This window comes from Falco cherrug, chromosome Z (genome assembly GCF_023634085.1).
Source record: "Falco cherrug isolate bFalChe1 chromosome Z, bFalChe1.pri, whole genome shotgun sequence".
Classification (NCBI taxonomy): Eukaryota; Metazoa; Chordata; class Aves; order Falconiformes; family Falconidae; genus Falco; species Falco cherrug.
In genome coordinates, this window is record NC_073720.1 from 71,647,318 (window position 1) to 71,671,814 (window position 24,497).

Genomic DNA, 24,497 nt, shown 5'->3' on the forward strand with positions numbered 1-24,497 from the left:
AAAGTAAAGCCATAGTCCATGCTGAAAAATGTTAAGGAAGAAAAGGTTTGGAAAATATTCCTGAACCACTAACCATGGAAGATAAGATACTTAGACTCTTCTTTTGTTTCTTATTCACCAAGATAAACTATTTAGAAGTATAAAATCTTTATATTTAAGTTGAGCTTCAACCTAGCCTAAGAGATGTTTCCATCTGCCCTTGCTTTAGGACAGAGCAAGACTGGTTGCTTAGGCAGTGTGCATTGTGTATGCAGATCTTGGGTTTTCTCAAATTAGTAACAAAAGTTGTTTGCTACTTGTTAAAGCTTGTTAATGTTTCCTATAATATTTTAGGCTTTGCATAAAATGGTAAAACAGGGCTGTAAGAGGTCATCTAACTCACAAGAAGTCTTCGTTTTACCCATGCCATTCCTGATAAATACTTAGGTAAGATGTTTGTCTCACCAGAGTGTGTAACAGACACAAAAAGAGACTGTAGATCCTCCAGGATGCCCCCATCCTGCTCACTACTTTTGAAAATCTGCTATTTACACAGGAGATTTCAACAGATGGGCCCAACACCGAGTACAGTTTATCTTAAGGAAGGAGGGGAGAAGTCCTTGGTTACTGAAAACTGAACATGCACTTTTGACTACTGTCAGTGTACCACATCCACAATAACATTATACATAGTGGTATGCAAAAAGTCATGCATCCAGTCATAAAAGATTTAACTTTTATGCATTTTAGAATCTTTTGGATCTAGTCAAGAGCAGACACCACATTATGTTTCAGCATGCAGCTGAAGTTTGTGCTTAAGGGAATTTAAGAATGCCTTCTTACCTTCCACAGACATCCAGGACTGGTAACGTTTTGCTGGCTTGTACAGGAGTTTTGTTGACACAACAGGTCCATCTCCAAGATGTAACTCAGCATTGATATCAATTATGAGAAAATTATGTCCACTGTCTGTCAGCCTTGGGGCATACTGTGGCACAGGAGGAACTGAGCAAGAATGCAAGTATTAAACCAACCTTTTAATTCCCTGTATCAGTAAAACTCTGGTATCTTCCTAGATCAACAGGAAAATGGGAGATACTCTTCAAAACTCTTATGAAGTAGACAGGGCTTTACACCCTAAAGTTGATGGTTTAGATCTTTATAAAAAAAACAACTTGTATTTATTTCTAATTCCTACCACCACGCTTTTTTTTTAATACACAATAGTATGTTGCTTACAAAGGTTTTCTGCTCATATTCTGACCGTAGACACTTGTTCAGACATTTTCTTGCAATGCAGATAACCGAAAGCTCTGCCATGTTTGACTATAAAGCTGCCCTTAAAAGCAGAGAGGCAAAGACATTTAACAAGATTTGTGCTTTTACCTTTGACTGTAACTTGAAATGGTTTCTCTGCCATTCCTGCTACTGTCTGCACACTGCAGACCCAGGTTCCTGTGTCACGGGGCTGGATTCGATTAATTGTAAACATGGCTTCAGAGCGATTACTGGTAACAATTAGGGCAGGCTGAAATGACAAAAGATGTACAGGACCTGAAAAATGTGGGCATGTAGGAAGATTCCCATGAGACTTTCTCACAGTTTAGGAACTCATCCAGCGTTCAGTGATTTCAATAGAAATGGTCTGCAACGGTCTGGTCAATTCCATAGTTTCATATGTGCTTATGAGTTCATGAGGTACCTCAGAATATCGAAATGTTACATTATGCTTGAAAACCATAGTGTGCACTGACTACAGACCAAGTAAAAAATAAACATCAGAAATAATAGGAAGCAATTAAATCAGGAGCCTACCCTTAGGACAGTTCCGTCTTGCTTCAAAAGTTTAAATTCTTCAGATTTAGGAAGTGGCATCCCAGTCGCTATACAAAAAGGCCTGAACTCAACACCAGAATTGAGTTCTACAGGATCTAGTAAGTTTTCTATCTGAGGTGAAAGATCTGCTGAACCTACAGAAGATATATAGTATTTTAATGTCAGTCTTTAAGCAGGACTTTAAAAAGGCAGCACCAAAACAAGTTTAGGTGTACAATGAGCACCAGTAGTATAGGTGTCTGGGTCTCCCTTCATTCATGTGAACATCTACAAGGATCACACTTAATCAAAGTCAGCCCTGCTACAGCAGTGTAAATGTCATGTCAGAAAGAACAAGCCCTGTGCCCACTCTCCTTTGTTTTGCTCTCCCTTCTCCTCTCTTTCTCACTGACACTCCAAGCACAGACAGTGTAGCTGTTGAAGTCATACACACTTTTTGTGCTGAATGTACACTACCTATGTACTCTCCATTTTGTTTGTTTATAAGAGCAGTCAGATCACAACAGCATAGTTTGGCTGGTGGATCACAGTCTTATTTCTCTGCTTGTTTTTGCACTTGAAAGCTTTTACAAGTTAACACTGGATTTGTCACTTTGTTTATTAAGCAGAAATTATAGATGCTGCGTGCATATTGTAAAATACTGTGTGTGAACCTTGTCTGAAACCAATGAGATTCTGAATGAGGTGTACTCAGCTTTTCAAGTTTAACACTTTCAGAGAGACAGAGCTGTTTTAAACCCTGGGGTTGTGTTTGTGTCTCAGTCGTTAATTTCAGATCATGAGGCACATGGTATAGAAATGATTGTATGAAGATGAATAAGAGGTAGGTAATGGTAAAGTACCATGAGCCTATCCAAAACCTGATTGTGGAGGTAGTACATGCAGCTTTTGTCAGTAATTGATATTAAGGTCATTGTCAAATTCTATGGAGCCAGGTTTGAAAATCTACCTCTAATGAAAGCAAGATCAGATGAAATGGTAGCGTACAAACCTGCTAATTGCAGAATATGGGGCAGAGGCTTAAAAACACTGTATTGCAATAAGGAGGTACAGCAGTGTCTGTCCCCCTGGAAGATAACCAACAGAGCAAAGATACCAGGCTGGAAGGCTGCAGCGGTAATGCTGTACCAGCATAAAGATCTGTTTCAGTTACACTGGGAAAAGCCGCTTACTACCGTGTTACCTTGCTTTACCTTCTTTTTCACACTGCAGACCATGCCATCCAAGGGAGCAGACGCAGCCCTTAAATCTGTCACATGTCCCTCGATTGTGACAATTACATTTGAGTTTGCAATCCGACCCATAAAAACCAGGGTTGCATTCTGCAAGTACATATGTTTCCAGTTAGTGTAAGGGTACTAGAAAATATTTTCTATCAATTTTCAATCTCATGAATCAATTCTCCAGTAGGCTTTAGTTCCCTCAGCTGGCTTGAGTTTGAAACTATATATATATTAGTGCTTGATCATCCACAGAGCATCCTGAGAGTACACTAATGTAAAAAATGTAGAGCACATTTGTATCCATGCCTGTCATTTGTGGACTAGATGACAATGTAGAAGTTTCTTCAGTCTCTGCTGTTTTTTCACTTACGCTGTGATAGTGTCCAAAGGCTTCATCAGGTATGTGGCCATTGAACAAGATGACACCTATCCATAAAGGAACTTGTGCTTCATGTCCCAAAGACATTGCAGTCTAATTGAAATAGCTGATTATGCTTAGTATTGCTCAGCAATGAATATCTGTTTGGCATCAAATTGCTCAGTTCGACTTGTAGAAATATGGCAAGACTGGAGATGCTAGAGGATTTTTGGCATCTCAGTAGAACATCAATTAATTTTGCAGAATAATTTTAATAGTTTTCAAGTTTACTATGTCCTTTTTCTGAGAATCTGACATGGTCCTCTGACATGGGTGAAAATTATTTTTCCTCTTTTACAGAATGTAAAAAATCCTGTCTTTTATTCTCCTCCATTAGTTCTCTTCTGTATTTCCTATGTGCAGCACACTAAGGACTCCACCATTCCTCCTGTTTTTTACTATACCTTTATCACATTCCAGCCCCATCCATCCTGTGGCACAAGAACAACCATATGGATCCGGTAGACAGAACATATAGTTTCTGCAGCCATAGTTTTCCTTACAGCTCTCTTCACATGTTTTGCCAAATGTATTGGCTCCACAAGCTATTGAATGAAGAGGGAAAGAATAGTCTAACAGCATTAAGTCCACAGAAGAGCTAATGCTTCTAATGATACAGCTTTAGACAACAGAAAACATGAATTAAAATAAAAAAATCAGCATTTTTACCATGCAGATACCAGATACATTAACATCCATAATAACTTAAGCCATGGCTGCTCTAGTGGTTAAGTTCAGGCAGCAGAAACAAACATAACTTTCTGAGATGTGCAGATTCATGAGCAAAGCATCCATTGCTTTGGGTATGTGCGGACAGAGCTTCAGCAGTAAATCCTTTTTATAAGCCTTTAAAATATAAAATGGGCAAATAATGCCAGGAAGACCAAATAGTCTTCTTAGAACTTCGTGGAAATGCCAAGCTTAGGTTTTCGCTTTTCTGGTAAGACCAATGCTATGCTGGAGTGGTTCAGATGTCAGCTATTCCAATAGCTTAGCTCTAGTATTTGCAGAACTACAATCCAGTCAGAATATTAGGATACATATTTAGCACTGAACCCAAAAGTTACTTGGAGAGATAAGAGCAATGTGGTGCCTGCTGTAATTCTTCCAGAATTCAAACTAATTTACAGACATAGATATGCACTAACAGATATATGCTGTTGATATGCCTCTACAGAGGGAAATTCCCTTGTGAGCAAATTAGCAGCTTGTTCAGAAGTAGCCAGGGAGTCTCTAACACAGGGCTGCATTTCCCAGTGCCAGTGTATCCTTAGGATCTCCTATTTTACCATGCATTTAATAGTCAGTCAGTAGCTTCGAGCATACTGATTTCAGGGGAACCATAGCACAGCCCAGGTTGGAAGTGACCTCAAAAGATCATCTGGTTCAGCTTCTCATGGGAAAAGGAGCCTAGGTGAGGTTATCCAGCACACTGTCCAAGTGCATATTGACCAAGAAGAGCTGAAAACATTCATCTCCCTTAGCAACACAAATTCTACTAGCAGAAGAGGGGGAGAAGTTAAAACACAAGAACATCCTTACTAATTCAGGGTTTATCTCACCTAACACTGTCCCGTCTCCAGCACCAGCTGTAAATGATATATGTACAAAGGGTGAAACGAGGCTTCTCCATTTGCTGCTTCCATCAATAATCTGCCAATTTATGCTACTGAGAACAAATTAACAGTCAATCTGTGAAAATAATATTTGCTTACCTTTCTCACATGTTTTTCCCATAAAACCTGGAGGACAGATGCATTCCCCAGTATCTTCATGACAAATGCCATTGTTCATGCAGGAAGGGCAATGGGAGCTACAGGAAGGGCCCCATTTCTGGGCTTCACATCCTTTTATGGAAAAATTTAATGACATATTTGTGGTCTTCTTATTCAGTAACCAATCAAGTACTAAATTTGTTTTTAATTAAGACAAACAGTAAAATACGTAAAAATATGATCCACATGGACCTCCCAAAACCCCAGCCAACTGACCTAATGTAAGAAATCACTTTTTTGATTGTGAAAGTGCCTCTCTCTGGATCAGAAGCGCTGCATAGTATGCAGTAATGCTACACAAAATCTTCAAAGAAGGAACTAGGAAAGTCTTCCTTTCTTTGAAACCAGAGACAGATTATTTTGTCAGAGTAATTTTGGAAAGAGTAAGTGGAGAAAGATGTTATATTTAAGATTTCTATTCTTGCAGCAGGGATCCAAGACCTACAAAAGGTCCAGGCTTCACCTGGAGCTGACTGTACTGGTAGTAAGCCAGCAGGACCAAGCCTGGCATCACTGGCATTGTACCAGCATTTGGCAATTCATGATTTTTTTCTGTAACAATATATTGTTCTTGAAAGTCATTAGACACATTAGTTCACATCTGTTGTAATTTTATTGTCTTCACTGTGTCTTTGTAACAAAGATCAATCAACTGGTGACCTGTTTTTTCTGGAATTGGTGGACTAAGAGCAATTGTTTGTTCTAATGCCTGCCATGATTTTCTTTCCTACTTCATAATTTAAAAAGATAGTGCCATTAATCCTGCCAGTGAGAGATACTGATTTAATAGATATTTTAATTTGACAGTTAATTTAATAGAAGCAGAGCTCAAGCTTTAAACAAGTATTATGACTTCATTATGTAAATGCTTAATCTATCGTTACAAAATTCAAAATTCTTTGAGCTGCTTTTGAAATCAGTGGGACCTGAAGAGGCACAATAATTTTCAGTATTTGGTTTGTAACGTTTCTTAGATCACAGAAACTGACTTTCATACCTTCCTCTAGTGTAAAGCTAGGACTGAGAAGATAATAAACTGGAAAGTCCCAAGGCAGCTTACGGAAACTGGGTAATCTAGACTTGGATCAGCTTTTCCAGATTTCAGCAAACATTTAGTCAATCAACATGGTGCTTGAGCTCTGTCTTCTCCTTCTCCCAGAGTAAAATTCTTACATGTGGATACTTTAAAAAAAAAAAAAGCTTTGCTAATAATCATCAGTCTGTGTCTATAATGCTAATTCAAAGAAAGACAGAGCATGTGCTTGTGCAGTGGCATGTGATCATCCATTCTCTTTCTTGTCAGTGTGCTCCCTACCACTCTCCCAGACAGCGTGCAGGAGTTTTTGCAGTAGGCAAGATGGGCAAGGCAAAAGCCTATTTCAAGACGGGGAAGAATTTATGGGTAAGTCTTCTGCTGTGCCGCTTGGCACTAGAGTAGAGAACAGTTCTTGGATCATTTTGTTTAGTAACGTGGCAATAGCTCAAAATCCCAATTTGGGGCATTAGATTTATTCATTTGTAATGGAAGTATTCTGGAAGCATTCTGTGGATGTTAGCAAGTAAAATACATTTTACCATCAGAAACATTTTCTCTATAATGTAAGATATTTGAACAGCTATTTATTTTTACTTATTGGTTTTCTATTTCTATCCAAGTTACTAGAATATTATTTTCTTAATATCTGATGAAAATGGACATAGCAGCATGAGCTACAAGACATATAGAATACTTAATGGAAAATACCTGCCTGCATTGTAAACTGGTCCTGTTGTCCACTGGGAAGTGAACTTTAAGAGCTAATTAAGGCTGGATTAGTTTCTGAAATTACAATAATGTATGCTAAAGATGATAGGATTTAGGATAAATGGAGCTTGTATATAGCCCACCATAGAGAGCAAAGTCACTTGAAAATTCCTGTTTTGTGCTCAGACTCACATCTCTCATTCATGAGAGACCCAGTGCCACCTGCCTTATTCATACTTGGTGTTTGCAAAGCTGAGATGCTGAGAAAACAGATAGCTGTCCTGGCAAGAACTAAGATGAATTGAACAAAAATCCGATTTTCTTTTCTCTCTCAGCTGCTTAAATCACTCTCAGATTGTACAAGAGATCCTTGGGAAAAAAATTTCTTCTGACATAACCTGATGGCATCTTGTGTCAAGAAAGATTTTGGTCCTTATTTGGGCACAGTGTAAGTTTCCTTGCAGATTCATTATGACTTTAAACAATTAATCATCAGCACATATTAATGGAACTTACGTCTTACAATAAGCCTTGTGTAAGCAGAAGTAAAGAGGTTTCCTCCTATATATCTGGCAGAGTAAACCCCTGCATCCTGTGGTTGAACCTGAGGATAGGAGACTTCCAGTTCCCCTGGCACTTCATGCCTGGGCACAGAGTGGATGAAGGAACCTGGGGAAGGAGCATACAGATACAACAGACAGAAGTCATTGACCATCTACAGACAGAAGTGAGTTTGCATTGGTTACTGAGGAAGGACAGCTGGGATGAGCTAAGCAGCAGAATCTATCTATTAATTACGAATATGCTGATGGCTCTATAGGTAGACTAGTTTTTGATAATTGGAGAGGTGCAAGTACAAAGGAAGCTAGATCCTGAGGAGATTTAGTAGATGAATGGGACAAACAACTTTGTGTTCAGCATTGCTTTACAGGAATGTTCCTAAGAGTCTAGTGGTTAAAAGTGTTCATTTTGTTTCCTGGCCTTTCCTGAAGTGAGGGTTGACAATCTGTAAGGACTCTAGTGTGGCTGGAAGGAGTCAAAAGTAAATGCCAGCCAGGGCCTATTTACTTTAAGTAGCACAAAGATTTGCTTAAAAGACCAAAGCAGGAAGAACACAGCACATCTTTTCTTCCCAGACTTAACATGTTTCTGTCTTTTCTAGGTTTTTGGGGTTTTTTTTTGTTGTTTTGTTTTTTTGTTTTTTTTTGTTTTTTTTTTAACCAAGGGACCTTATCTCTGTTATTCTAGGTTTGCTGCAGTTGGTTATCCATGCTTGCTAAGTAAGGCAATAGCATTGTTTTCTCCTGTCCCTCTGGACTAACAAGTAACAATGTTTGAACACTGGTTGCTGTCAAAAAGAAGCTGCATTCAGTGGACTTCAGGACCCTTGGGAGTCCTTCCACTGCAGTCTGTTAAAGCAAAGCTACTGGAGTTGGCTAATGCCAGGTCCAGCCAGCTATTGCCAAAACATACGTGCACATGCTCACATATGGTGTACTAACAAAGCCAAGCACCAACAGACCCACACAGCAGAACTGTGCCTGTGCAGGTACTGCGTGTGCACATGGGATTCATGTACACGTGAACAACCCAGACAGCCTGATCCTATTCTTGCTTGCAGCTAGTCAAGCTTGCTGGCCGATCTCATACACCCACACACCCAAAACTGGGTCTTAGCTGGACCTATAGCCTCTCTAATAGCTGGCTCTCAGCCCACTTATCCTACTCGCCGATTAGCCTGGCTTGAAGTTCACGAGTGTCACATGCACATGCAAATGGGTCTCTGGTATAACTGTCCTTAGACCCTTATCTCTGCAGTTGCTGGCCCCAGACACGTTGAGTCCCTTTGACCCCTGGCGTACGTTTCCAGTCATACTTGTCGTGCCTTGTAGTCTGGCTTGAAGGTCACTAGCAGATTACACATATGTGAACAGGTAAAGGGCACACTTATGTTGAAGAATAATTAAGAATAGAGTTTAATAAGACTAGACCAACTGTAGCGCAGAGCTTGGCCAGACCTGTGGCACCTTTTATCTGCCTCTTGCCCCATTTTCTTATGCTGCTTTCTTTCCAGTTCACTTTGAACCCTCCTTTTCTCCTGTTTGGCCCTTTCTCTAATTATCCCATGATTTCACACATGCTCACAGTCCCCCTCAATCATGCCATAACAAGTTTACTCTTTCCCCCTGAGACCCGTGGTAATCCTGTTTCCTTTTTCCTACACTTACAAAGCTCTGGCTGAAGCTGCTCAGGGCTTTGTGTTGTTCCCTTAGTGGCCTTCAGAAACTGGAGAGCTCTGCCCTTTGATGTTTCATCTGTCATCTGCTACTCCTTAGGGCTTGTGTGTCTGTTTATTTATTATTTCTCCTGTTTCTTGTCTTAGTCTTTTATGTGGAATGACCATTAACCAAATGATACTCCCACAAATCAAATATCCTTAACTACTACATCCCCTTATAGTCACACTGATAACAAAACAACTTTTTTTCACTTTGCTGAAATAATTTGGAAGGTAAACAGCATCAGATCACTGCCTGTGATCATACCATCAATCTGACTATAGTAAAATTTCAGGCAGCCTAGAAATGTAAAACTTGGCTGCAAAACCAGAAAAATTGTCTTGAGTCAGTTTAGTCCGTTAAAACACATAACAGTTCTTCAAGAAAACAGGGTCAAAGAAAAAGAACAAAGAATGAAAGGGATTAATTTTGAAACTATGGGACCATTTTTTGCATGTCTTTTGAGTTACAAGCTCAACTCAAACAAACTTGGCAGCAAAGTATTAAGAAAGCCTTATGCTCACAGTCTGTTAACAAGGTTCAGGTTTTGTGGCTTGTTTTCCAGGATGGCACGTGTTATGCCAGTGTCTTAAAGCAACCTTGTTTAGCAGGGTAGTCTCATTCTCTAGATAGCCTTTGTGAGGGTCTGCAAGTGGTATTTTAAATGACTGAAGTGAAAGACTGCAACAGTTAAATACAACAGGACAAGTATTTTCTCTTCTTTGCCAGCTGCTGCATCAGGAATCCTCAGAGATGCTATATCAGCTGCAATTTCAGGTGGAGAGCTTGACCTACTGTCTAGACTTATAGCCAGTCTGAGGCTTTTTGCCAAATTTCCAGCTGAAATCCCAGCTAAAGCAGCACCATGATGTAAGCACTCCTGCTCCAACATATCGGCTGGTTCTTGTATGAGAAAATGCTAACAGGAGATCACAAAACGTCCCTGGGGACCCTGAAAAGACAAGTGATGGCAAACTTTCTCCATTGTGCACTGCCATAGATCCATCTCTGAAGAGCAAAGAAATAGGTCTTTAAGAAACTCTGCTTTGCATATTGCCTTTTTAAAAGACACCTTCTGGTTATTTTTATTTTCCAGCAGAAGTGCACAGCAGCTGGGTTTGAGGCATTGATTCTTTTGCAGTGTGCTCGCTCTTCCTTACCTCATCCTGCTCTATTTACTTACTCTTTCAGTAGCTCACTGTAAACCAGATTATCAGTAGATAAAGATGGACCAGTGCTTTCCACAGCTACAATTTTTTTTGGTCTAACATTCTGATTAAGTATGAAAGCACTGTCACTTCTAGTGACCAGTATTTTACGACGTTTCTACAGGAGGTAGATAGCAAACTGCACATCTATCCAAGTGTCAAGTAGTAGCAACACACAGCTGAGTAGTGAGTTACATGTGATTTAGGTGCCATGTTAGAAAAGCTGATGTACAAAATTTTGCAACCTGACTAATCTTTGTAGTTGAATGAAATAAGGATTAGATTTTGCTGACAGTTTTGTCTTTCTAATAACAGATTACTAGTGCTGAATTTCTTAGACTGAAGAGCATTCTAGAAGCTAAATGGCCTTTAAAAGACATTTGAAGAAGGAAAGCTATGCACTTGAAAAGCAGTAGAAATGCAAAGAAAGATGCAGTAGCTAGGCCTTCATGGTGTCACAGACTAAAAAAAAAAAAAAAAGGATGCTAAAATCAACCAGGTAAATACATGAGGAGATAAAGAAGGAAAACAAAAGAAAGTGAGAAACAAAGCAAAGGTATGAATCGGCGATTTGGCATTCTGGTGGAGGAGAAACAGATCAACTCAATATATTGGGTACGACAAATGTCGCCTTTAGAAAACACTAAATGTGTATGGAATTATGTCTGCTGTGCTGCTCCAGTCGCACAGCATAGGCATTATCAACAATGACTTTAAAACAGTTATGTGGCACTGATTAAGACAAGGATAGCAGGAAAAGAAAAGACAAGAGAGAAAGGTTGATTACCATTTTTGTAGATCACTGCATCTTCCTCTTTTGCTGCCATTCTGATGAAGGAAATATTGACGTGCTCTCCCTTATTTGCTGTAACAGTTAATGCCACTGGGTGGAATGAAGCTGAAAACAGAACAGGACAGAAGTGTGGGATAAATAGCAGCAGTTATTTTCTCTACCTGATCTCTGGGCCGAAAGTTGAGAATGGTTTCCAGCATGACCCTGACTCAGATTCTGACATTTGAATTTCTTTAGAGCACACTCTGACTCACCACCAGCAACCTCAACTCTATGTTTTGACAAAGACAGAGGACTCACCTACACCCTGAAACAACACACTACCCCTAGAACCTGGGGCATGAAATAAACAAGAAAAACAGGATTTTGGCTGAGTAACTGGAAACACTTCCTAACTAGGAGCCCCGATTGGCTGTGAAACACTTTCCCAAGTTTCTTCATCCCTTGAGACATTTTTAAAACAGACTGGATAAAGTACTGGAACATGTATCATAGGCAACAAGCTGCACTGGCAAACAAATACCCTGAGTGACTCAGGTTTTTTTCTGTTTAAGTTTTATGATGCAAAACAGTCAAGATATTCAGGAGATCACAGCCACACAGGGTCTGGGGAAGATGTAAGATAGAGAAGGTCTGTGCTTGTGTTAGTTCACCGTGCTTTTTATAAATACTGAGAGAGCTGGCTTGCACTGAGAACAAAAGAAAAAAATATTCACAGCCAGTTATACTTTTACCAAAATATTCTGAATTGAAAATATAGCTTAATTAAAATGAAAAAATACATGAGATAACTGTCTACATTGGTGACATCTTTAAATTTGCCAGCTGGGAAACTGAAATTAATTTTCCTGCTTAAACAGAAAGGTACTTTTATACATTTGTTCATAGTTCTTGATTCAAGAAAAAAAAAGAAGGTAGTAGATATAGGGATTTTCACAAAATTTTTGCTTTTTCCTTACCACTACTAGTGGAAAAAAAGATCTGAGGGCAGTTGGGGAAGGGACAGAAAAATCTCAAGAAATAGTACTTTTTGAAACCAGTGAAATCGTAATTATTATTGCAACATTACTTTGAAACAAGTTAGAAGGATGCTCTCTTTCATTTAGTTGGAAAAATCCAAGGGAAAGCTGTGAAGTTTTTTGAGGGCAACTTCAGGTTTTCTGACCATTTTTAGCTCTGAGTTTTTATGCCATACTGTCATTGATATGTTGCATGGCAAAAAAATTACAAGAACTCTTCTAAAATAAGTCAATGTTAACTTCCAAACTGTTCAGCTCTTTATCTGAGTGGGAATGTTACACCTTTGTGCTTTCCCTTTTAGAGCACCCAGGAGAGTGAGGCATTGATTTTAACCAGCCCTTTGTTTTTTTCTGGTTTTGAGGCTCTTTAGCCTTAGGGTTCCACATGTGCAAATTCCTCTTGGATAAGTCTATCCTGCATCTTGTTTCTGTTCAGATCCTGAGAGCCTGATTCTGCTGCCACCTGCCTCCCCAGCAAGGTGAGTGTGACCTTTCTGACAGAAAGACCTACCTGAGCCTCATCTGGAAGAAATCTTTGAAGAGCCATTCATGCTAGCATAGGTTCCATTTTTATTAAAGTCACATTTATTTCACAAGGAATATTTTAAGGAACACATACACAAGTTAGTATGAACTGTTATATGAACTGGTAGCTTATTCATAAAAATTGCCATTTATCTGTAGTCATACCTCTTTTTTTCAGTTCATTTTTAGAAAACTGTCAATGAAGTATACTTTGGCTCATATCAATGGTTGCAGAAAATGAATCTGGAGCCTGCGGCTGAAATTTGGTGGCAAAGAAATACACAGAGATAAGATCAGAAAGCAGAGAGAAAATATGAAATATCTTTCTGTTATATTAAATATGTAATAAAGCTGTAAAAAGTGAGCAGGTGGATGCTAAGTCAAAGTTTTTATGAGGCTGAAACTGTGTTAGTATGTCCACAATATTATTTTGTAAAATCTGAGTGGGTAAAAAGGGTGGTATTCTTGCAATATTTGAGGAGAGAACATTTTAATACTTTCATTTCAGAATAGCATTTTAATTAAAAATCAGGATGTTTGTGTTATATGATGTAAAATTAAGGAAAATTTGAGTAAAAATGGAGACATTTCTATCAATTCAAGCCAATCTCTCTCCCAGAATTTTACTTCCTTGAGGATTTTGACATTTTAATGATTTGTTTCTGATTGGAAGTAAGACAACAGTTGACTTCTCATGATTCTTTGCAGAATGGAATTTTGGCCCCTGTGTAGTTCTAATGTTTATGTTCTGAGCTTCTGCCACACATTTTCATTCCTTTGTAAGTGCTATCTAATTGATTTCAATCGATTTCAGCAGGACTCTTCCTGCACGTGCATGGGAATCTACTGAGCATTTACCAAGTCACTGAGGCACTGGCATCTGAACATACATCTTTGAGAAACAGGGAATTCTAGTACAGAATAATATGTAAGATCTCATTAGGAACAGGCAAACAAAAACTGAAAGCAGTCCCAACTTACTGTCAGATCCTGATTCAGAAGTTATTTATGAATATAACAAATGTGTGGTGAAAATCCTGATCTATTTAGAAAAAGAAAATCCAACAGCTTTCGCAAAAATTAATTGCAAGTTATAAATGATCTTAAGTGTTTTATTTGTAGTGGAGTTTGGACTAAATTTAGTGAGGCACTGCTAATTGTTTTAATAAGATATTAAACTTTTGTATTCCCATTTTCTCTTCTTTGTATGTTGTTTAGCTTAACCGCAGGACTTTTTCTTCAGAGTACTGTTGCAATGGAAAGGAACACACACTCCCTGGTGGGCTCTGTTCCAACATATTTTTAGATTGTTACTTGTATTTCATGATTTCATAACTTGAGTGTGCCAATTCCTTATAGAGACATAATGAACTATATTGCAGTACAAGTGCCATAACGTGTCGCTAGCATTTCCATTATTGTCCCTTTGCCTGCTTTAGAGAGTTTCTGGGGGGGAAACTTGGATTTATTGTGTAGAGAAATGACATAAATTATATTTGACTAGATGCAGAACAGTTTATATAGTGTTCTGTTCTAGATAGTGTGCTGTATACAGTATAAGCATTACTCTCCATACATACATAAAACATAATCTGTTCGCTCTCACTGCATGTATGCAAATTACGTATGTAACCATAATGCTACAATATAAAGAATTCAGAACAGGCTTATTACTTTCAGAATGGCACACATGTACAGTAAAACAGGAAAATGAACCTGTTATCTTCCTGTGTTATACAGCAAAAATCTTCACGGTGTCTGCATATCTGACAATAGGTACGTAATCAGGCAGATGAGAGTTCCCGCTAAAGTCAGTGGGGCTAGCCAAATGATTAATGAGTAGTGAGTGCTTCAGCAGCTTCTTGCCCTGAGACTGCAAAACAGTGGCTGGATTTTCAGAAGTGCTGCTCCCTCCCATGTTTTTGTGTCCTCAATGGGAAACTGCAAGTTTCAACTCTTGCTCAATTTTTGGTGTTGAAAAACACATTCTGCCTTTAAAAATTAATCAGACAACAACAGTGAAGGGGAAAAAGGCCTGTTTTCCAACTACAGAGTCTTTGCCAAACCTCACAGTCCTTCACTGACCTCTTCTTCCTCTTTCTGTGCACTTTAATAGCTTTGAGAATTTCTGTTGTGCCTCTTTCTCACCCGTCTAGCCTGATTAGATTATATGCTTTCACTGACAAGTCACTAGCTCAGGTTTTGTCAGTGAAAGCTTTTGCAGAGAAAATCCAAAAAATTGATTCAAACCCAGAAATTATTCAAAGAAACCTACCTACTGCTGGTGTGAATGTTGTGTTATTTCTGGTTAGAACAACTTCTGTCGCATAGGAAGCTCTCAAAGGTTGATTACTTTAAATTCTCTGCTTCTAGGTCCACAGATACCAAGTGCAAAAAACTGATTGGTTGAGAAGACACTCTTCCACCCATGAAGGTTGCTGTACACAACTGCCAGAGATGTGGTCAACTCACTGGCATTCTGCCACAGACAGGGTCACAGTGACTTTCCATGGACTATTATCTTATCTCCTCCTCATTGCAGCCTCCTTTGAAACAATGGAGTTGTCAGCCTCCATCTGCAGAGCTTTCGTAGTGACCAGTCCAACCCTTCAAACACCACATTTGGTCAGAAAATACATAAGCCAAATTAAATTGCACTTGTTCTGCCCACCTTGTTTCTGATGTTTCCACACTAAAAGAAATAAATAAACACTAGCTGTAGCTTGGACAAATGAAAAATACCTTTTTCTAAATTGGCTATGCAATTTCAGTGGATACGAACAAGGATAATAGCTCCTAATAAAACCTTATAAAGAAAGATTAAAAGTATCAAGTCTCCTCAAAGACAAGCTGCCATGGTACAAAACATTAGCAATACAGTGAAGTCTGCTAAAAATCAGTGGAAGTTTTGAAAACTTGATTTGCTGCAGTAAATCAGCTAGCATTTCTTGCACTTTTTTGTAGTTTATGGTGATCTCTGCTTTGGAACTTGTCCCAGAAGTGTAATGAGGTGCAGAGACAAGCAAAATTTTGCACATAACAAAATGCAATTTAACAGCTAGAGTGCTGGACCTTGGAAATCCCACCTTCTCATCCCACCATCTCGTCGCCATATTTGCTTTTTTTACTGTGCATAGCCTTAAAAGAAAAACCAAGTCAATAGTGAAATCCATAGTGAATTTTTTGTGAATAGCCTTATTTGATTTTGGGAAACTTCGCTGGAGTTTCTTTCCACTGTTGAGCTGGATTTTTTTTTTCATACTGACACAGACTGTGCAGATCCAATATTGCTGATCTGTAGTATTACTGAAACCTAGGCAATGCAAGTTATTTTGTAGCCTCAGGTTGCCCATGTATTACAAAAAAAAGGATAGTGACGTTTAGCTGTCTACATCTCACACCTGTCAGGACTTTAAAGTGGAAGCATGTTCAGAAATCAAGGGTCTGGGATGTGAAGAACCCATGGCAGGAGTTATCACATGTCATTTCAGGGTGTGAGTGAGGCCAGTACTTACCTTATTTGCCACCTGACTTTGTGTTCCTGGTAGTAGCCAGGTACAGGCAGAGTACCTACAGATGTCTAACTAACTTCCATGAGGAAATGACCAGCAGCTAGTATCAATCACTTGCCTGTGAACCTTAGAAAAGAAACATGGGCTTGGGACAAGTCTATTTTTGTTGACTCCAGACTGCCTTGCCTGCTCTGGATCCATGTTTGTGCCCACTTGTGTTAACCAGGGATAGCTGTCAGTCTGCAGGCAGTGACATGCAAAATTAAGATGTGACCACCATACAGTACCTCCCAGCGGCATCTTCATGGTATGTATCCTTGTCACCTCATCCTTGAGTTTCCCTTCACAGTAATAGGCTCCAATAGTTTCACTGGCCTGTTCCCTCTTCCACACCACTGTTTTGGCTGTTGGTCTCTTGGAATCTTCATTAACTTCCAGTGGTTCCCGGTGCTGGTTTGTCACATCCTCCTGGTCTCGGTCTATTGTGATAGACTCACGGGAGCGCCATTTGGAAGTGATACAGATAAGTGATGTCTCTGAGTTGCCCACCAGAGGGAATGAATTGATCAGTATGAGGTCCAGTGTCGCTTCCACTTTACCTAAGGAAAAACGCAACAAATGGAAAAGTTTTACTGCAGAGTTTGAGTATGACTGATCAAACCACAAGATAAGCTGTTTCACTGAGTACTCAGGTTTTTGCTGTTTTGTGTCTTGCACAGCTTTTGTGCAAAATAGGAAGACTGTAGATTAACTATTCTGCTACATGGACTTGGGGATTTACTTTGTATGTCATGAACAGACAGAATTTGTTCTTCTCAAAAGAGGAAATAAGCCCTTCAGATCTGTGGAATTTATTTTAAAAGATGTTGCAGAACCAAGTAGATCCTTAGATAGTTAGACATGTACAAAAACGCCCCAAGTATGGTGCTTTGCTGGTAACAGGGTCAGTAGATCATAAGGTTGTCAGCTAATAGTGTTTCTTTTATGTCATTTACATGGATTTAATATGTTTAAATTAATGTAAAGCAGATGTTTTTATATTTTATACTTTCAGTTATAGGAATTGGTAGTACTTTGAGCACTTGGGGTATGTTTTTTTTCAGCTGTTTTATGAATTTGATTTAATGATTTCATCATCATTCACATTAACCACTTGAAGCCCTAACATACAGTAGCAAGAACCAGGGCACAAAGAAACTTTATCAAAAACAAAGAACAAGTCAGCAGCACTAATAAAGCCATTTTTTATGAGGTCAGGTTTAAGTCAATCAAAATGTCTCCCTTTGAACAATCAAAGTGCCAGAAATACATGGAGGTGGAAGTTCTTTGGAAATGATAGATACAAGCTTAATTAAAACAATTTCTGGCAGAATGCTACAGATCTAGTTGTTCAAATGCACATAGCAGGACGGAAACACAGCTCTTTTGTAATCAACAGTTTGCAAATGACAAGCGTTTGCCTTTACTTCTGAAATTCAGGGCAAGGAGAAGGGAAACAGTAACATTTTTTCCAGCTGAAACAGGAAGAAGAATTAATTTCTTTTATCCATCACATCTATTTTCCTGGTTTGGATACAAGTGTATTTTGTATTTATACAGAGAGAGACCAAATATTTAGGGTCATTCAGCTTCCAAATGTTTCTCTGATTGGAAGGAAGGGCTATAGTCTCAGATAAGGGAGGTCAAAAGGTCTGGGTGCTGGCTGCAGCCTTTGCGTGTGTCTCTCCAGTGCTCAGGGCCAAGGGAGGTCCTCTGCTTTCAGTGCCAGCAGCCCCTCTGGGGACTGAAGTATCTTGACAGCACACTGACACGCACCACGCCTGGGCAGCCTGCCGCCATTACCACCCTCCAGCGTGCCAGCCCTGATAATCTGCAGCTACATAATGGAGAAATGAAACCTTCCCGAAAAGTTGCGACAGCTGTTACAGTAAATATTGCATAAAGGAGCAGGTCAGCAAAGTCAGTTCACCCTGTTGCATATTACATAAATAAATACTTCAAAAAAAGTTAAAGAAGAATGTGATAGAAATGAGGCCAGATTTGTGAATTCATCTTATAGGGCATTTATCTCAACATTTTTATTTTTATATGGGGAACATTTGTGCTCCTACTATGGGTCTGATGCATCAGCTGAAGGCAGATGTAATTCAACAGTCATCAACTCTGAGAGCAGACGGCTTCAGTTTGTATCAGCAAGGATCACACACCAGGTAGAGATATTCTTAAACCCCAGGATCATGATTTCTGCCAACTTCTGTAAAAATCAGAAACAAATCTGCATCCAAACTCTGCAAGTTGACGTGATTATCTGTGTGGAAGTCAGGCACGGTGCTGCAGATCAGAACTGAAGTATTTTGGTGTTTCTGCCTAGCATCCACAGGCACAGAGCTGCATCTGTCCTTCCAGTACAGAGGTATGGGCCCAGGCTGCTGGGGTCCTTCAGAAGGTGGCTGCTCATCCAGGGCTGCAGTTCCATATCTCTGGAATTTCTCTGTTCCTCTGACTTCCAACACAGATTGAAAGTTGAATTCCCTCTTTCCCTCTCTGCATCTCAGTCTTTCAATACACTGAAAATAAGTAGTAGAAGTCCAAGTTTTGAGGACTAATTTTCATGTTGCCTTTGATTACTATGCAAGGAATAGCAAAGCAAAGTTATATCATACTTAAGGCATTTGCTGCATGCTTTTTTGTTTCTTTGTAGTAATACAAATCATGTAATCAAGGTGTAACCCTACCATAGCTCAGGCATATTACTCATTTACACTTGCAATTATTCCAAATTAATCAAAATTTAGCTATTGGTGGATGGATAGTGTTTTGATTGATTGTCTAAATATAGGTGTTTTTTTGTCATATTAAACACTGCAGACAACCCAGACACCTCTGTGAAGCAGATGAAGCACAGATGGAGTTTCTTGTCTTCCTGAAGACACCACTAGAAGGCCTTTCTGCATCTGAAAGGGAGTAATATCTATGCATAAGCATGGAACCATATACCAGCATGATTTGGCAGCTAATATTTAACAGCTGGAATATATTGCGAACAGAAATTAAAATATATCCAAGTGAAGGTTTTATACTAAGAAAAACTATGCTTTAGGTATATTTTTTTTAGGGAAAAAAAGCACCCTAACAGCACATTGACTTGAAGGCAACTCACTCGTTCAAGACTGAATCTAGCAGGACTGATGTTTTAAATTAGCCTAAGGCTCTGAGGTGATAGGCAGGCTTTCTTTGACTCCACTGGGAGCTGCTGCCCTTAGACTGTGGAAAAAAACCCAGATCCTCAGAAAAGTATAAAATGCACATATGCTTTATGCATAGGGATACCTACACCATCTCTTTCTGATAATACAACTTGAACTTGCCCAACTGTCTTTTCGAGAAAGGAATCTACCTAGTCTGGCAAAACATAGGCAAATTCTACCCTTGATGTTAATGAAGACTTTGAGTATGTAAGGACCAAATAAGGACAACAGGATCTAGTGTTCTGAGAAAAACACAAAAAACCATACAGACAGGAAACGTCACGTCTGTACCAGTGACAATCCTCTGTGCTTCCTTGAAAAGGTCCTTTGATTCCTTCCCTGGTCCTCAAAGAACTGACGCTGTCAGGAAGGCAGTTTGCTGTGTCTACAAATAGATTTTGAGAAGAGAGGCACTTGCAGAAGGCTAATGCTGGAAATGGGTGACACCATGCAGAGAGGGTTCATTGCCCAGTGTTTTTGACACACACTCATTGTGGTGCAGTGGTTTGAGCCCTTCTAGCACAGAAAAAATGGCATCCCCTAAACCAGTAAATTTATATAATAGCACATGCACTATAACCCAGATGGCACGATGAATGCAGGAAGGCATGCAGTTCCTCTTGGTCCACTCATAACGACAGGATTGTGCTCCTTCTTGCTAGGTGATACCTGGCTGTATCTTTCACAGCTTCTCTAGCACATGTTTGCCTGGGGAAACCGTACTGAACAGACAATAATTGTGTGCCTCTGCAGCCCCGTGTGTTCTCATTCCCTACCACAGTGCCATTCATACAGGCACACAGTCATCATATTTTCTGTACTGTGTCGCACCAGCAAAACTCAGCCAGGGCCAGCTGGAAGCAACAGATCTCAGAAACTCCCTGGAACACATCCCAGACACAGGTCTGCTCAATGAGCAAGAAAGTCTCCAATAAAGTTTAAAATATCACTTCCCTAGATCAGAATTGCTGCTAGACACTGGTTTGGGAATAAAACAATGTGGCAACCTCAAGCTGAGGTGGTTTAATGCCATAGATGGGTACACGCAAAGTCTTACGAGAACAGAAAAGCGTTATGAATTGTCCTTTTGTCTCAGAAAGTCCCTGCCCAAATACTTCCAGATTTATGCTGTTAACCCTTGTTTCATCCCCAGGAAAACATGGAAATATTCAAGAAAATTTCTACCTAATATGAGGCCTTTGCAAACTTGTCTGTTAACTGGAAAAGTGCTCAATACTGTGGAGCAGCAAACATACCCACTTCATAACTTTGTAACTCCGTATCAGGCAGTGGCCATCACGGTAAAGGGTAACCGTACGCCACTGCCCCCCAAACAAATACTGGATCACTAGCCCACATTTGCAAGGCCTACTGAGAATGCAAATTTCTGAGTACATGTTTTATTTCACTATTAATTAATACTGAGTAGTAGCAGAAGGGAAGAAATTATTTGACATTACACATGTAATGATGCCTTTATTTTCCTTGCATTTGTAGAGCTTTATTATTAACTGCTTGATGTGAATATAAGATGGAAGTCCTTCCCCTGGCATTTTGAGCGTAACAGAGGAAACAGAGAACTGCAGTAAGAGGTAAGTGGAAAGATAAATACTTTCCAAGTACTAATTACTTAAGATAAGAGGGGAGGGCAGAAAATTCCAGTAAATTCTACCCCTTTTTTCATCAAGTGAAGCAAAGGAAATAAAAAGTGATGCAATTTGAAATACTTAAGCTGTTTTGGTTTTGGTTTGTTTTGGTATTTTTTTTACTTTGAGGCAAGGTTATTTCTGTTAGGGGATGTGAATCTAAAACATATAAATATGATACTATTAGAGAGAAAATAGAATTTGTGCTTAGTTCAGGCTTCGTGTTATGCTGAAAGTAAACCAGTCAGTTCCATATGACAGTCACTGCAGGATATAAAAATCATTTTGAGACTGATGGAAATGTACGTCCCAGACTGTCAAGTTATCAACCCCTCTTTCTTCAGATCTCTTAAAAAAACAGCACCAAACACTCTCTCTCCTTGAAAAAATAAGATTTTGATTTAGAACAAAATGAACTTGCTAAATATCTGCACCTCAGTATTTCTCATTTGTATCTTGTTTTGTAGTTACAAGTTCACCTCCTGAATTGTATTTTTCTGTATAAAACCACATACCAGTTTAAAGGAATTTAACTAATCTATTTATAAATACAAATGGCAGTCATTTAAATAATTTTACTTTAAAAATATAGCTATAAATTACATTGATTTAGTATTTATTTATTTATTAACCAATTATGCAATACTAAACATAATCAGGATGGAAATAATGAAAGTCAAATATGAAGAGGTTAACAAAATAAGACACCCAAGCCCCATGTCTCCTCTCTCTTAAAAAAAAAAAAAAAAGAAAAAAAAGAAAAAAAAAAAGAGTACTCTTTACTTACTATTAAAGCTAGTGAGAAACTAACCCAAAATATTAGTTGTGTGGGGATAGTTTTCCATATGGAGAGTGGAACATTTACCACACCAGAATTTGGCAAACTTTATTTCCTCTTTTTCTGTGCACTCAATATTTCTTTTATCAATCTTGGTTATTTTTTGTTCATTTTCTAAAAAAAGAAAATCAATAATCTTGGGGGTGGGGGGGCTTTGAAATCACATATTCATTTTATGGGCTCACTAGTCTCTTAGTGTGCTGGAAACTTCATCTGGGATGCAAAGATAGCAGCAGCTCAGGTAGCTTCATCCAGTGAGTCAAATTCTCCTCTAACAGCTCAGTCCACAAGAAAATAAGGCTGAAGTTATTGTTACTGAAACAGATTAACATTCTTTGCTGCACAGCAGCTGCAGCAGGACCAAAGAAAGAGGGACAGAAATGCTGCTGAAAAGCACCTTATAAATGAGCAAAAAGTCAAGTTTTCCAATGAAAGCTTTCTTGTTATCCATGGAAAGAATCTTATGATTGTATCTTATGTGATGTTACTGGGCAGCTGTGCAACAGCTCACAGCTCTTGCCCTTAGAAATATGTTGGTATTTGTGGAGGGAAGGTACTGTGAAACTAATAATAAACAAGATAGTGACAGAACATCAGTTTGCTACTTAGTAGCAGTGGGAAGACCACAGCACAAGTGTAAAAAATGAAATAGCTTGTCAAAACTACTAGGGCTAATGCTTTCTTATGGGTCCTTGGGTGCATCTGAAGCAGTGAAAGGAAATGCAACTGCCTTCTTGTAAAATAGGGTGTAATTGTTTTCTCTACATTTCACTTGTTTCATAACCTATGAAAACAATCTTTTAAGATGAAAGAGCTAGGAAAGAAACACTGGCGCAACCTGGTTGGGGGTTTCCCAGTGAGGGTGCCTAAATGTGTGAGTCTAAGTAACCAAAATGCAGAAAGATGCTTTCTTATGTCTTTTCCTTAGGCCCGGTTGACCATAAGCAAGTAAAGCAGAAAACAACATATCAGCAGAAATTGCTTGTTGAACAACCAGCTGACAATGTGCTAGGTAACACTGAAAAAGGATGAGGAATGTATGAAAGCTCAAGTAGGGCACGCTTGTAGTTCAGCTACATCTGGCTGGATTTGCAGCTAGCCAAATATGGGTACTGCTGTCAAGAAAGTACTCACAAGCAAGAATAAGTACGTCCATAACAAGGGTAGTCTTTGTAAGTTGCATTATGAACCTACTATGTATGCTGCATATATCTATTGTATGCTGTTTGTGCGCACATGCCAAGCTGAAGTATGCAAAATAACATAATCAATTAGACCTCACAGGATTTATCAGTGCATACAACATGCATAAGGTTGTCTGGGAGTGTCTGTGGAGTGTTTGTTGCAGGGCAGACACAGTCTAATGTGTTCTTACCTGTAGTGTACCCTCACTCTGCCACTCACTGATTTTTCTGAGCAGAGTAGTGGGAGGTGTTCCTTGTGCTAAGCACACATTGTGACGAATGAGGCTGATGTCACTAAGCAGTGGCATGTCAGGGATGAACAGCCAGAAAATAAGATGAAAATCATGAGCACAATCAGAAGTGCGGATGGAACTACATTATCAAGAGAAACTTGTTACACTCCAGACAGGAAACTAACCAAGCCACTTCATTAGATAGGCTGGCACAATGCAAAAAATTAAAATAAATACCAGGAAAGCAAAACATCAGCCTTGAAAAAATGTACATAAATTAATGACTCTTGAATATAGAAATGTAATTTGTGAACCTGTCTTTAAAAAATGCTTTCAGAACTTAGTAAATGCCTAATAACCTTCACACCCTGAAAGTATTTGCTTCTCCTAGTGATGAGTTACAAAATTAATTTTGATGGTTTTTTAACTTCTTTATATTTAACCATTGTTTAACATTATTAGTACATGTTCTAAGTTTGAGTGTTACTTGGAGAATAGTTATAAAACCTGTACCCTAAGAAACAATCAGCATCTTAAATTCCTTACAGGAAAGTCTCCAGTTCAGACATGGGCTGTTTTTTGCTGTGTGTCTCCTCTGAAACTGCAGTGGAGCAGCACGCTAAATACAACCTTGCAACTAGCGCAGGATAGATACTGTCTTTGGAGGACAGTTCTTCATGGCAATTTATCTAAGATTTTCATCACCCTGGTCCCAGATAGGTCTTGTGTCACAGTGGAAGCTGACCGTGAAACTATACATCTGTCTCACACAAGTGGTAGGTGCATCCATTTGTGGTTCATTTCTTCTGAGCCTACCCAACACCCCCAACACCACAATGACTTCTTGGTCTTCCTTGGAAAGCTGAACAGGGTTTTTGTGCATTTAAGAGACAGGAGACAGGTCTGGGCCAAGCAGGGTCAAGTCTACATGACCAATACAGAGCAGATTTCCAACCCAGGTAGTTCTCATTGTGGGCACATGGAGGACCAACTCCACATCTTCCCTGCCCCAAAGCCAGCTGCTCAGCTGCAGTCAG

General features: G+C 39.2%; 1 protein-coding gene across 1 annotated transcript in view; it reads right to left on the minus strand.

Annotated features, from left to right (window-relative positions):
• Nucleotides 1-24,497, minus strand: part of TEK (TEK receptor tyrosine kinase) — a 43,830-nt gene that overhangs the window by 14,607 nt on the left and 4,726 nt on the right. The window contains exons 2-10 of the mRNA XM_055699389.1: nucleotides 16,599-16,910; nucleotides 11,250-11,360; nucleotides 7,492-7,644; nucleotides 5,172-5,303; nucleotides 3,861-4,001; nucleotides 3,009-3,137; nucleotides 1,795-1,949; nucleotides 1,366-1,507; nucleotides 823-984 (exon numbers count right to left, since the gene is read on the minus strand). Of these exons, the coding sequence (XP_055555364.1) occupies nucleotides 823-984; nucleotides 1,366-1,507; nucleotides 1,795-1,949; nucleotides 3,009-3,137; nucleotides 3,861-4,001; nucleotides 5,172-5,303; nucleotides 7,492-7,644; nucleotides 11,250-11,360; nucleotides 16,599-16,910 (1,437 nt within the window). The remainder of the gene's footprint in view (nucleotides 1-822; nucleotides 985-1,365; nucleotides 1,508-1,794; nucleotides 1,950-3,008; nucleotides 3,138-3,860; nucleotides 4,002-5,171; nucleotides 5,304-7,491; nucleotides 7,645-11,249; nucleotides 11,361-16,598; nucleotides 16,911-24,497) is intronic.